The sequence below is a fragment of the Euleptes europaea genome, chromosome 12 (genome assembly GCF_029931775.1).
Source record: "Euleptes europaea isolate rEulEur1 chromosome 12, rEulEur1.hap1, whole genome shotgun sequence".
NCBI lineage: Eukaryota > Metazoa > Chordata > Lepidosauria > Squamata > Sphaerodactylidae > Euleptes > Euleptes europaea.
Window position 1 is genome coordinate 62107291 of NC_079323.1, and position 12538 is coordinate 62119828.

Consider the following 12538-nt stretch of genomic DNA (forward strand, 5'->3'; position numbering starts at 1 on the left):
TCAGCATAAAAACTAGAGATTTCTAGTAAGTGAAAGGATCCCAGTTTTCCCTTCATGTTTTCTTTTGATAAAACCGTATTGCTGAACAGAAGCTGAAGTACATCAGCATTCTTCACACTTTGGCTTCTTGAAATCCTTATTCTTCATATTCCACTCACCTGCCACCCTGAATTTATTTTTCTCATGTTAAATTGCGGGTGAAATATTTAGTATTTCATAATTGTGGATAGCACAGATGTGGCCCTATACCGCCAAACCACTAGAAAACTACCCCATTTAGAGATTTTGATAGCATACAACAACCATGGGAGTGCAAGATGTGATGACAGTAGGCCCTCTATGATGCTGATTAACCAAAAATAATTTGGACTATGAAAACCCTCAGATGCTGTGGTAAACCAAGGAACTGTATCTAAACCGTCTCTAAAGACTTATTAGATGCTAAGAAAAGGGCCTTTGAGAACATCCAAACGAAGGCAGATGCAAGATACGAGGCACACAGTAAACCAGCACATGAACTAGACTTTTCTATATATCCTTGTTCATAGTGCAATACTATATGGTTATTCCAGTCTAAGTTCACTAAAATCAAAAGGATTGCACTTTAAGTATTTTGGATATCCACTAAAGTTAAAGGGAGCTGGGAAAGTACCAATTAGTCAAACATATTGTGAAGATTTTCCAATGATTCTGTATGCACATATTTATAGTTGGCTTAACGTTGCAGAAATTCTACAAGCCACACATGCTTTCTTCCCTTTGCTACTAAATCAGACTAACCTGTAAAATTGGTTGACTAGTCTTGTCCGAATAGTCCAAAGGTCTGTTGGATAAGCTACTACTGTACTGTACTTAGGATATGTGTTCAGATCAACTGGACCGGCAAATGCTGCTGAAATATCTGTCAAAACAGTGATTTCAGCTAAATTAGCACACTGATTACCCCAGTATTGATTACACTTCATTCACAAAAAAACAGGCATTAAATCTTGTTTTAGAAAAAGTGGAAGAGTAAACTGAATAAACTTGCAGTTTATCGTCCTAAATCTTCAACCTATCAAATACAGAAATATTTACAGAGACAGTAATCAGATTTCTATATCCTTACCAAGTGTCAGAAGTTGATCAATTCCACAAATAATCCGTCCACATTCTTCACTTTGGGATTTTCCCTGCCACTCCCCTTTTTGAGGTTTGTACAGTAGTTTTGCCATTTCTTGTGCAGTCACAGAAACACTAGCTCCTAATTCTTCAGGCTGATCAACTACTTATTTACAACAAACAATAAAATGGTATTAGGAGAACAAAACCAAATGCAGTCAATGTCAACTATGCACTTGTTCAACAAAATATTAAAATCAAAGACAACCACACATTCAGGAATAATCATATACCTAAATCTGAATCTGGCCCCGACATTTTAAAACCCCCAGAGAATGGGGCCAGGTATAGTCAAGGATTATTTTTCCACAGGTGTGGGGAAACCCCCAGGTTTGTCCAAAGAATCACATACATTTTAAAAATGGAGGACTCACAAGAAGCCAAAAACTGGAGAAACACTGTCTGTGTAAGTGCAGACAATATCCAGTGTGAATGCTGATGGTGGTGAGGTGAAGGCACAGAGGAAGCTTTCCCAAACTCCTGTCCCTATGCAGGAGAGAAGGCAGGCAAGTGATAGCTGAGACAAGGAGATCTCAGCTGCTTCAGTGGAGTTATAGGAAGGAAAAAGAAAAAGGCAACTGGGGAAGGCGGGTGCCGAGGGTAGGCAATGTTTGGGCTGCCAGTTCCTATGTCCAATCCTAGTCTGATCAGGCCAGTTTGCTTACTCACCATAGGTGCCAATAGCTCAGCATGAACAAGACTTTACAGATGTTAATTAGTTCTGCTTGCCATGTGTCACACTGCACCTTTCTTGGGTTAGATCTGATTTTATGTTTATCCTACTGCCAACTGTAGGTAGATGCCTACAATTGGTAGTGTTACTCACCTGTTTTAAATAGAAACAACAATGGACCAAGAAAATTCAGTCTAACTTTATTTACCCACTCCCACCTTTCAGTTGCTTTAAACCATTTAAGTATAAATTTATTTCTTATAGAGGTAATATGCCATGTTTCTGATAAAGAAAGCTCTAACTCATGAATGCTTAAGATATTATACATTTTGTTGTCTTTCTGGACTTCTGCTTAATTTTGTTGCAACAGACTAACACAGGTACCCTGCTGGAATTAAGATCCATTGCTCAGTAATGTAGTACAATGAAGGGAAGGGGGGAAAATGAAGAGTATGAATTCTTGAATACAAAACTACTTCACTAATTAATCTTGCAGCTTTTCAATAGTCTTCCCCAGTTTTTATACAATGCATTCTATCATATGTCTAAACTAGAGGAGACATGCAGTTTTGTGCATACTTCCATGGGCTGTTTTCAAACATATACAACTCAACCAAGCCCAAGAGATTCTGGAAGACTGTTGTTTTGAAAAGAAAAAAGAAAAAGAACTGAGGGGGTGGGTGAAGGAGAAAAGAGAGAATGCTTAACCATTAGACCATGTTTCAGCTCAGGATTGTCCACCTTCCACTTTTCTTCCTTCCAGTTACCATGACAGTATGCATCACATATTGATCTGTGCAACAGTGACTTTGGGGAGAATATAAAGCAACCCTTTTATGCTACTACTGTTTCTCTAGAATGTATGAAGCCATCTTAATTTTTCCTTTACCTATGTGCAAGTCTGTTTCAAGTAAAACTGTTAATGAATTATTTATGCATACCATTCTCAGGAACTGGTTCCATATCCCATGGACTAAGTCTTTCTGTTTCGCCATTGTCCCACCTATTTAATAAAATAAGCAAAAAAGAAGACAATTCAGTTATCATAAAATATCATCCTTAATACTGTCAAGATTTAAGAGATATTTTAAAGTATTTCAGGGAGGTTTGCTAATGATACGAGAAGTATAGATAAGAAGGGGCAAAGCAAATATAAAGCCAAACAGAATGAACAAGTAATGTTTTTCTCACCTATACATTTAATGAGACATTAATATTTCTTCCTCACACATTCTTCAGATTTAACAATAGGCAAAACAAATGAACGATAAACGTTTCTGTATTGCCCTCCATGTACACATGCAGTTTGGTATCAACAGAAGATTTAGCATTCTGAAATTCTGCAAATTCGAGAATGACAATATTCTGGCTATGGCCAGTAAACTTTCTGACAGTTCAGCATTTCACAACCTCTTAGTGGGTCGTCATTTTGCCATGTGGTGTTCATTCTCCATGTACATGTTTCTCTCCAAATAATTATTCCTCTCCAAATCACTATTCTCCATTATAAATTATATGTCTTATCATACAACATGATCTTCATAAACAGCTTTTTAAAGATTTGAGAAATAAAAAAGACTTATTTAGGAAGTGGAAGGAGGGCCTTATAACGAAAGAGGAAAATAAACAAATAACTAGTGCTTGTGGGGAGAGTGTTAGGAAAGCTAAAACTCAGTATGAGCTTAGGCTAGCAAGAGCTGCTAAACACAACAAAAAAGGGTGCTTTTCCTATGTACAGAATAAGAGTAAGAACAAGGACAAGATAAGCCCATTGTGTGGACCGGAAAGTGAAATTGTAACAGGAGATGAAGAGACAGCAGAACTCCTCAATTCCTACTTTTTCTCAGTCTTTTCTCGTGACGGAAATGGTGCTCAACATGGCATAAACAGAACACATGAGGAGGGAAGGGATTTGCAGCCTAGAATTGGCATTGGGGTAGTGCACAAACACCTGGTTTCTTTAAATGAAACAAAATCTTCTGGGCCAGATGAATTGCACCCAAGGATACTCAAAGAACTTGCAGATGTAATTTCGGAACCTCTGACCATTATTTTTGAAAAGTCTTGGCAAACAGGTGAGGTGCCAGAAGATTGGAGGAGGGCAAATGTTGTCCCCATCTTCAAGAAGGGAAAAAAGGAGGATCCGGGAACTACCGACCCATCAGCTTGACATCTATACCGGGAAAAGTTTTTGAACAAATCATCAAACAGTCCGTCCTTGAGCATTTAGATCTGATCACTAAGAGCCAGCACGGGTTTCTCAAGAATAACTCATGTCAGACTAATCTTATCTCCTTTTTTGAGAAAATTACTACCTTGCTGGATCAGGGGAATGCTGTAGACATAGTTTATCTTGATTTCAGTAAGGCTTTTGATAAAGTTCCACATAGTATTCTAGTTGACAAATTGGGAAAATGTGGTTCAGATCCTATTATTGTTAGGTGGATCTGCAACTGGTTGACAGATCGCACCCAAAGAGTGCTAGTTAATGGTTCCTCAGCCACTTGGAGAGAAGTGACTAGTGGAGTTTCTCAGGGATCTGTGCTGGGCCCTGTGTTGTTCAACATCTTTATAAATGATTTGGATGAAGGAATAGATGGGATGGTTATTAAATCTGCAGATGATACTAAATTGGGAGGGCTAGCAAATACGGTAGAAGACAGAGCCAGGCTGGAGAAGTGGGCTAGGACTAATAAAATGCACTTCAACAAAGACAAATGTATTTAGGTAGGAAAAATCAAATGCATAATTATAGGATGGGGGAGACTTGTCTGAGCAGTAGTGTGTGTGAAAAGGATCTTGGGGTCTTAATAGACCAAACACTGAACATGAGTCAGCAGTGTGATGCGGTAGCTAAAATGGCAAATGCGGTCTTGGCCTGCATCAACAGAAGTATCGTGTCCAGCTCACGCAAAGTGATGGTATCGCTTTACTCTGCTCTGGTTAGACCTCAACTAGAGTACTGTGTTCAGTTTTGGGCACCACAATTTAAGAAAGATGTAGATAAGCTGGAACGTGTCCAGAGGAGGGCAACAAATATGGTGAGGGGTCTGGAGACCAAGTCCTATGAGGAAAGGTGAAGGAGCTGGGTATGTTTAGCCTGAAGAGGAGAGGACTGGGAGGGGATATGATAGCCATGTTCAAGTACTTGAGGGGATGTCATATAGAGGATGGTGCCGAGTTGTTTTCTGTTGCCCAAGAAGGTGGGACCAGAATTAATGGGTTGAAATTAAATTAAAAGAGTTTCCGTCTAGACACTAGGAAGAATTTTCTAACAGTTAGAGCGGTTCCTCAGTGGAACAGGCTTCCTGGGGAGGTGGTAAGCTCTCCTTCCATGGAGGTTTTTAAGAAGAGGTTAGATGGCCATCTGTCAGCAATGCTGATTCTGTGACCTTAGGCAGATGATGAGAGGGAGGGCATCTTGGCCATTTTTTGGTCACTAGGTGTGTGTGTGGGCGGGGGAGGTAGTTGTGAATTTCCTGCATTGTGCAGGGGGTTGAACTTGATGACTGACCCTGGTAGTCCCTTCCAACTCTATGATTCTATCTCCTTTACTCTTGCATCAGGGGAAGATTTCTTATGCTAAAGGAAAGCACTGGGATCTAACCCAGTGTATCTGTGGAAAATTTAATACAGATTCTAGTTTTTCACAAAAAAAGTGTCAGTTTTAGAATTCATCAAGGTAAATGCAGGATCCAAACCCAAGGCTACCATAGCTTTAATTTCTCTCACCCTAAATAGAAGGCTTTAAACAAACCAGACTTCATGAGCCTTTATTCTGGAAGAAGATGGTGCCTATGTAGGAAGCTTTAGCCCAAGCTCCTGTCTTTGAGTAAGTTTTTATTGGTCTGCAGTCAAATTGGACTTTTGGTGTTGAGTGTTGAGCCATGTGGGAGGCTCAGGAGCTCTCGGTGTTTTTACAGCTCTGGAATTTGCTCGCCCGCCACCATTCCACTTAGAGCTCGCTGGCCGCTATTCCATCTGCACACAGAAGAGGCAGCTTACTAGAGATCAGGGCTTGACGTCTACATCCAGGCCCTCTCGGCATTTATGGAGGTGACACTTGGTCTGTGGATGAGAGCCATGGTGTGAAGCAAGGGCCCCCAGGAGTGTTATCAAGTTACTGTGGGGTGCCTGGGCTGGATTTCCCACTGCGAAGCTCTTCCTTGACGGAAAAAACTCTAGCCGCCGGAGTAGTCGTAGCCGTGTCATTGCCTGCAGCCGGGGACCTCAGGAGGTTGCTGGAGTCATCCCGATTATCTTCGGGAAACTTTGGGCTCCCTCGGGAATTCCCGGGCTGCTCTAAACTGACTTCGGAAGAGATCAGAGGCCCATGCACTTCAAAAGCCTCCTGGAGCTTTGGAAACTGCCTACTTGTGAGTGCTTTTGTGCTCATTCCTAGTTCAACTATTCCATCGGAATTGGAGCGGTCTTTATGCAGCTGGCTAAAGAAGATCAGAGAGGACCAAGCGGTGGCTGGTAGGGATGCTTGGGTCCTTTATATATGTAAAGTGGCCCAAGAGATCAAAGAGCATCACTGCCTGCTGGAACTTTTGTTTTTTGGGGGCAGTCTTTACCTCAGAGCTGAAGATCTGTGCTTTTCATCTGCCCGTATTCCAAATGTGGCCACCTACATTGACCTGGTGCAATTTTGCTCCTCCACCTGGGGCTCCTAGGATTTTAGTGACCTTAACCCCAAAATGATTAACTATTGTTAGACTTAGTCTATAGCGTTCTGTTGTCCCAATTCCTTATAGTCAGTGTTGTATTGTTATAGTGGGTCTGTGGGAAAGCGGAGTTGGTTTTTCTATTGTAATTTGCTATTTATTAGTTTTGTGTATACTTTGCTGCAGTACAGGCTTGAGTTGAATGCAAGGGAGTGGGTTAAACGGGGAGGCCAGCAGGGGGTCGGGGATCCCAGTCCTCTGGGGATGTAGGAGGTATGGTGGTAGGAGCAGATGGTTTAAGGGAAGGTGTTGGAGATGTGCACAAGCTCGGACCCCTACCGATCTGCGTCCCATCCCAAGAAACAACGCTAGGAGGACCAGAAATTACCCACCTCTGACACTGTGTTGTGCAATGACAAGTCCATTAGCAATAAGACCACCAGCCTGCAAGACTTTTTGTCAGGGTGTGGACCAGGGTGTGGACCTGGCTTGTGTGACCGAGACCTGGGTGGAGAGGGCGAGACAGTCACCCTGAAAGAACTTGCTCCTCCAGGTTTCTCAGTCCTCCACCAGTCTCGAACAATGGACTGGGTGTGTGGGTTGTGCATGCAGGAGGCTTACTCCTTCAGGGCCCTTCCCGATCTGGAGATTCCAGGCATTGACTGTGTGGGCCTGGTGTGGGAAGCCAAGGAGAGCTTGGCTACCTGGTTGGTGTATCGGCCACCTAATGCACTACCAGATACCCAGCCGAGTTTGTTAGAGGCGGTGGCTAGCCGGGCCTTGGAGTTTCCCAGGCTAATAGTCCTGGGGGACTTCAACGTCCATGCGGATGCCACCCCTTCATTGCAGGCTCTGGACCTGGTGTTGGCCATAACGGCACTGGGGTTCTCCCAATTTGTTTCAGGTACCAAGCACCAAGCAGGGCACACACTTGATTTCATCTTCAGGTCTTGGGTAGGTGTGGGTCTGATGCCGAAAGAGGAAGTTCCATGGTCAGACCACCTAGTCCTGAAGGCTCGGATTGACCTCCACCCCCTCCCTGTTTGGGAAGCGAGCTGATTTATGCTCGGCCACAGAGACTCATGGATCCGACTGGATTCCAGAGGGCTCTGTGAGATCCTGTTCCTCCTGGTGATTCTCTCGATGTGCTTGTGGAGTACTGGCATAGCGACTCTCTACGGCCATTGATGAGATCGCTCCCCGACGCCCTCTTCACCCCCGCAGAAACTTGGGCCCCTGGTTCACTGAGGGGGTAGGAGTATGAAGCGAGAGTTTAGAAGGCTAGAGCGAGTATGGCAGAGAACTTGTGACGCCGCTGCAAACACCTTATAGGATGCTTATGAAAGCCTATGAAGTGGCAATGAAAGCTGCTAAAACGAATACTATGCAGCTGAAATTGCATCCGCTAGCTCTCACCTGGCACAATTATTTAGAGTTATTAGTTAATTAGCGTCCCTAACAGGAGGACAGTCAAATTTAAATCAAAATTCAACCCACAGCTGTGAGGCTTTTTCAAGCTTTTTTGTGGATAAAGTCTTGTCGCTCCGCCATAATCTCCCAGCAAACTGATACAGTAAGGGAACTGGAGTTCTTTTCTCCGTGGTCGAGGACAGAGAATGACGCTAGGGGAGGAGGTGTCACAGCGGCGCCCTTTGGTGTGTGTGGTGCCGCAAGGTGCAATCCTCTCCCCAATATAGGTCCTCTTGCCCAGCTTGTCCAGAGTTTTGGGCGGGGATGTCATCAGCCAGCTTTATTTGTTAATGGACGGCCATTCAGCCTCTGCCCTGGACACACTGGCCAGGTGCTTGGATGCCATGACTGGGTAGTTGAGGCAAAGCTGGCTGAAGCTTAATCAATCGAAGACAAAGGTCCTGTGGCTCAGCCAGGACGGCCTTGGGGCGGGTTGCCAACTCCCGGATTTTGACGGCATACAGTTAACACCTATGCCCGCTGTCAGGAGCCTGGGTGTGACCTTGGATGCCTCCTTATCTATGGAAGCCCAGGTCACAGCAGCGGCCCGGTCGGCTTTTTTCCATCTCTGCCAGGCCCGGCAGTTGATGCCTTACCTCTCCAGCCCTGACTTAGCTACCATGATCCACATGACGGTCACCTCCAGGCTAGACTACTGTAACTCACTCTATATACGGCTGCCTTTGAGGCTGACTCAAAAGCTCCAGCTGGTACAAAATGCCGCAGTGAGGCTTCTTATGGGGTTCTCGTCATGGTCTCATATTATGCCAGCACTTAAACAACTGCACTAGCTCCAGCTGGATTATCAGGTCAGATTCAAAGTGCTGGTTCTTACCTTTAAAGCCTTACACAGTCTGAGACCTTCATATCTGCAGGACCGCCTCTCCTGGTATGTTACCCAGGGGACTCTTCATTCAGCTAATAACAATCTTTTGGTGGCCCCCGGCCCTAGGAGTGTCTGGCTGGCCTCGACCAGGGCCAGGGCTTTTTCTGCCCTGGCCCCTGCCAGGTGGAAAAGCTTCTCTAGTGAGACCAGGGCCCTGCGGGACCTTAAAGAGTTCTGCAGTGCTTGTAAAACAGAGCTATTCCACCAGGCCTATATATAAATGCTGGCCTCCCTAACTTCCCCGCTGAGGTAGTATCTTTTTATTCAATCTGTATTTATTCCATCTGCTTGCCTAGCTGAAGTTTGTGTTTTTGTGTTACACTCTAGAGGCACCTTAGGTAAACTATATTATTTATGTGATTTTATACGGCTGTTTTAAAATTTTAATGCTTTTACTGATTTAATGGGACATTTATATTTTGTAAGCCGCTTTGCCACCTGACTCTTCCTGGAAATAATAAATAAATAACACTTTGAACGTAGGATAACCAAGCCAGCAGTTCTGCATTCAAAGTTGTTTTAAGCCTTACTGAAGTCAAGGAGTGACTTGTGGAAACTTCTATCTGATCATATGCTTGTTTTTTAAATCCTGAGCCTCCAAAACTGTGTTTTAATATATCTATATTCCTGCTCAACATAAAACATTGGAAAACATACGGAAAAGCCAAGACTGAAACAACAAGTTTTTCCGCCTCCTTGTTCCCCAGGTGGAACAACTTTAAACAACTGAAGCAAGTAAAGTCTTTGAAGTATAGCTTCATTCTGATTTATTCAGTAGTTAAATTTAGAGTATTTTCACCATCACCCAAATTCTATGAGGCGATTACATAAATGCTCACTAATTCAAATGTGTCTATTTTGGAACACCACTGATTGTTATTGTTAATCCTTCATAGTTAATAACTATTTTATTCATGTCCTCTATAATGGACTGTTATTGTTGTTATCATCCATAAGTACTGCTGATAAATAATGTAAAAAATATGAACATACTTAACACTGTAACACTGAAAAGGGCTGTCTGGATATTGTGGCTGATACGGTTCTTGGCTTAAAACAGTTCCAAACCACCAAGCATCGTCGATAATTGAACGAAAGCGATCATCTGTAAGGGAAAAAAGGTATTATACAGTTCTCTGAAACCAACTTCTTTCTGTCCAGATCACATGGAAAATAAGAGCAGATATTTCACAGCTGACTGGCACACATTGCAGTTTCATAGTTCAACACATACATTGCCGATTACGAACTGGATGCTATCCTGTCCCAAATAGAACAAGTTAATGGGATTTTTACCACCTGACTCTTCCTGCTGCAGTTCCCTGAGCCCTGAAAAACTGCCTCAACTGTAGGGTACCTTTGGAAATGAAAGGGAAGAAAATGCCCCTTGGCCCAACACATGAGTTCTTCTGAAAATTGTGTACAAATTGTGTGTGTGGGGGAGGGTGTGAGAGAGATTTCTGCCAGTCCCCACTTCTGGCTGCACTCTCCTGCACTGCAGCTCACATTATTCCCAAGGGTGCCCCCCAGCTTTTCAGGTGGGGGGTAATGGTAAGTAGCAAAAAATTCTACAAACTCACTCCACAAACTCAACAGGATCCACCCTGTGGATAGTATCCACCACTGAACTTGGAATAGATTTATTAATTTCTTAGATCCAGGGTGCTTAGATCCAGGGTGCTTAAAAAGGTAACGGTCCCCCGTGCAAGCACAGGGTCATTCCTAACCCATGGGGTGACGTCACATCCGGACGTTTCCAAGGCAGACTTTGTTTGCGGGGTGGTTTGCCAGTGCCTTCCCCAGTCATCTTCCCTTTACCCCCAGCAAGCTGGGTACTCATTTCACCGACCTAGGAAGGATGGAAGGCTGAGTCAACCTTGAGCCAGCTACCTGAAACCGACTTCTGTTGGGATTGTCGTGAGCAGAGCTTTTGACTGCAGTACTGCAGCTTAGCACTCTGCGCCATGGGTGCTTACTAACAGCATATTTTCTGTTCCATTCCGATTGAGAGGTACTAGATAAGGTAGTCCTCTTTCTCCTCTTATTTTTGATTTATGTTTGGAACCTCTGGCTTGTCTATTAGACAAAATAATAATATTCATGGATTTATACATAACTCCTTGGAATTTAAAATGATTCTTTATGCAGATGATCTGTTATTATTTATTTCGGAACCTCATTCTTCCATTCCTGCTTTAATGAATATGATTAATACCCTTGGAGACTTGTCTGGATATTTAATCAATTGGACAAAGTGAGTTGATGCCACTGGAAGACAATATATCACAGAATGTATCTGTCTATGGACATTGGTGCCCAGATGTCATTACTTATCTTGGAATACTGATTCATAGAGATATTGCGCACAATTATGCTAAATTTTAACAAGCAAATTGCTGATATATCTTTGGATTTAGACAGATGGGCAACTTTAAACTTGTCTCTATGGGGCAAAGTAAATATACTCAAAATGAATATTACACCTAGGATTATTTATATTTTACGTGCAATTACTTTCTATATACCTTGCAGATATATTAATAGGTACAATTTCCCTTTTAATGCCAATAAAGGCTTTCGTAGTCGGATTCATAGATATATTAATAAAATGAATACTTTGTTTTGGAAATTTATGTGGGGTTCCTCACCGCCTCAGATTTCTTTAAAGAGGATGAAACTTCCATTTAATGAAGGAGGATTTGGTTTCCCTGATTTTAGTTTATATATATAGTTTATATTAAAAATATATAAAAAACTGAACTTTACAGGCAGAAAAAAAGCATTCACCTTTGAGTTCTAATATACACATTTTAATATCCAGTTTGGTGTAGACAACTCTAGAATCTGAAAATATACAAGAATCTACTAAATCATAGTAAAGTAATAGCAATCATTTACCAAGGAGTTTGAAGTTCCATTCCAATAGTTTAGTTTTAGGTTTGAAATCCTTTAACACAGATTTGCTACTGTAAACTACCACATACAATCAAAAAGAAGTATTTTTCCAAACACTTTGAAAGGATAAATAAAACTTACAAGGCTGCCAGTTTCTTTGTCGTGCTTCATTGAAGAACTGACGTAATACAAGGAAGTCAATAACATCTGGCATATCATGGTATCTAGACAGAAGATTCAGGCCAGTTAGTCCTCAAATGTGTACAAACTACCCACATTATCTCTAAATTAAAAAAAAACTACATATGGGGGAAAAATACGTACTTGAGAGAAAAGGATTTATCCAGAAGCTGCCCGTTAACATGATCCATAAGAGTAAGCTTGAGACAACACAGCGTAGGAGGGCCAACTTCATAATGTATCCCAACAATTTTTACCAATTCTTGTTCCTAACAGATTCATATATAATAGAGATTCTCATTAATATTTGCATAATGGTCAAGTAAATTATTCATAGTTTTGTCAGAAACCAAGCAACAGCAAATCAGGAAAATACTGGGAATAACAGAGGCCTACAACAATCTTAAACAAAAGTTAGCATTTCACCTTACAAAAACAAAACAAAAAAGTTTAGTTTCTTTTGCATATTTACTAGGCTTTCAACAGTGGAGAAACAATCGTGGACCATCAATACAGGGAGAAGGGATCCTGCTAAAAAATCAAAACCCAAATCTACAGTTACTTAAATTATCCTTAAAACCTAAACCCATCATAATCTGCTTTAAC

General features: G+C 42.1%; 1 protein-coding gene across 1 annotated transcript in view; it reads right to left on the reverse strand.

The window, feature by feature from the left end:
- Positions 1-12538, reverse strand: part of BRWD1 (bromodomain and WD repeat domain containing 1) — a 79636-nt gene that overhangs the window by 18005 nt on the left and 49093 nt on the right. The window contains exons 25-30 of the mRNA XM_056858914.1: positions 12077-12201; positions 11894-11976; positions 9851-9962; positions 2776-2837; positions 1109-1267; positions 781-901 (exon numbers count right to left, since the gene is read on the reverse strand). Of these exons, the coding sequence (XP_056714892.1) occupies positions 781-901; positions 1109-1267; positions 2776-2837; positions 9851-9962; positions 11894-11976; positions 12077-12201 (662 nt within the window). The remainder of the gene's footprint in view (positions 1-780; positions 902-1108; positions 1268-2775; positions 2838-9850; positions 9963-11893; positions 11977-12076; positions 12202-12538) is intronic.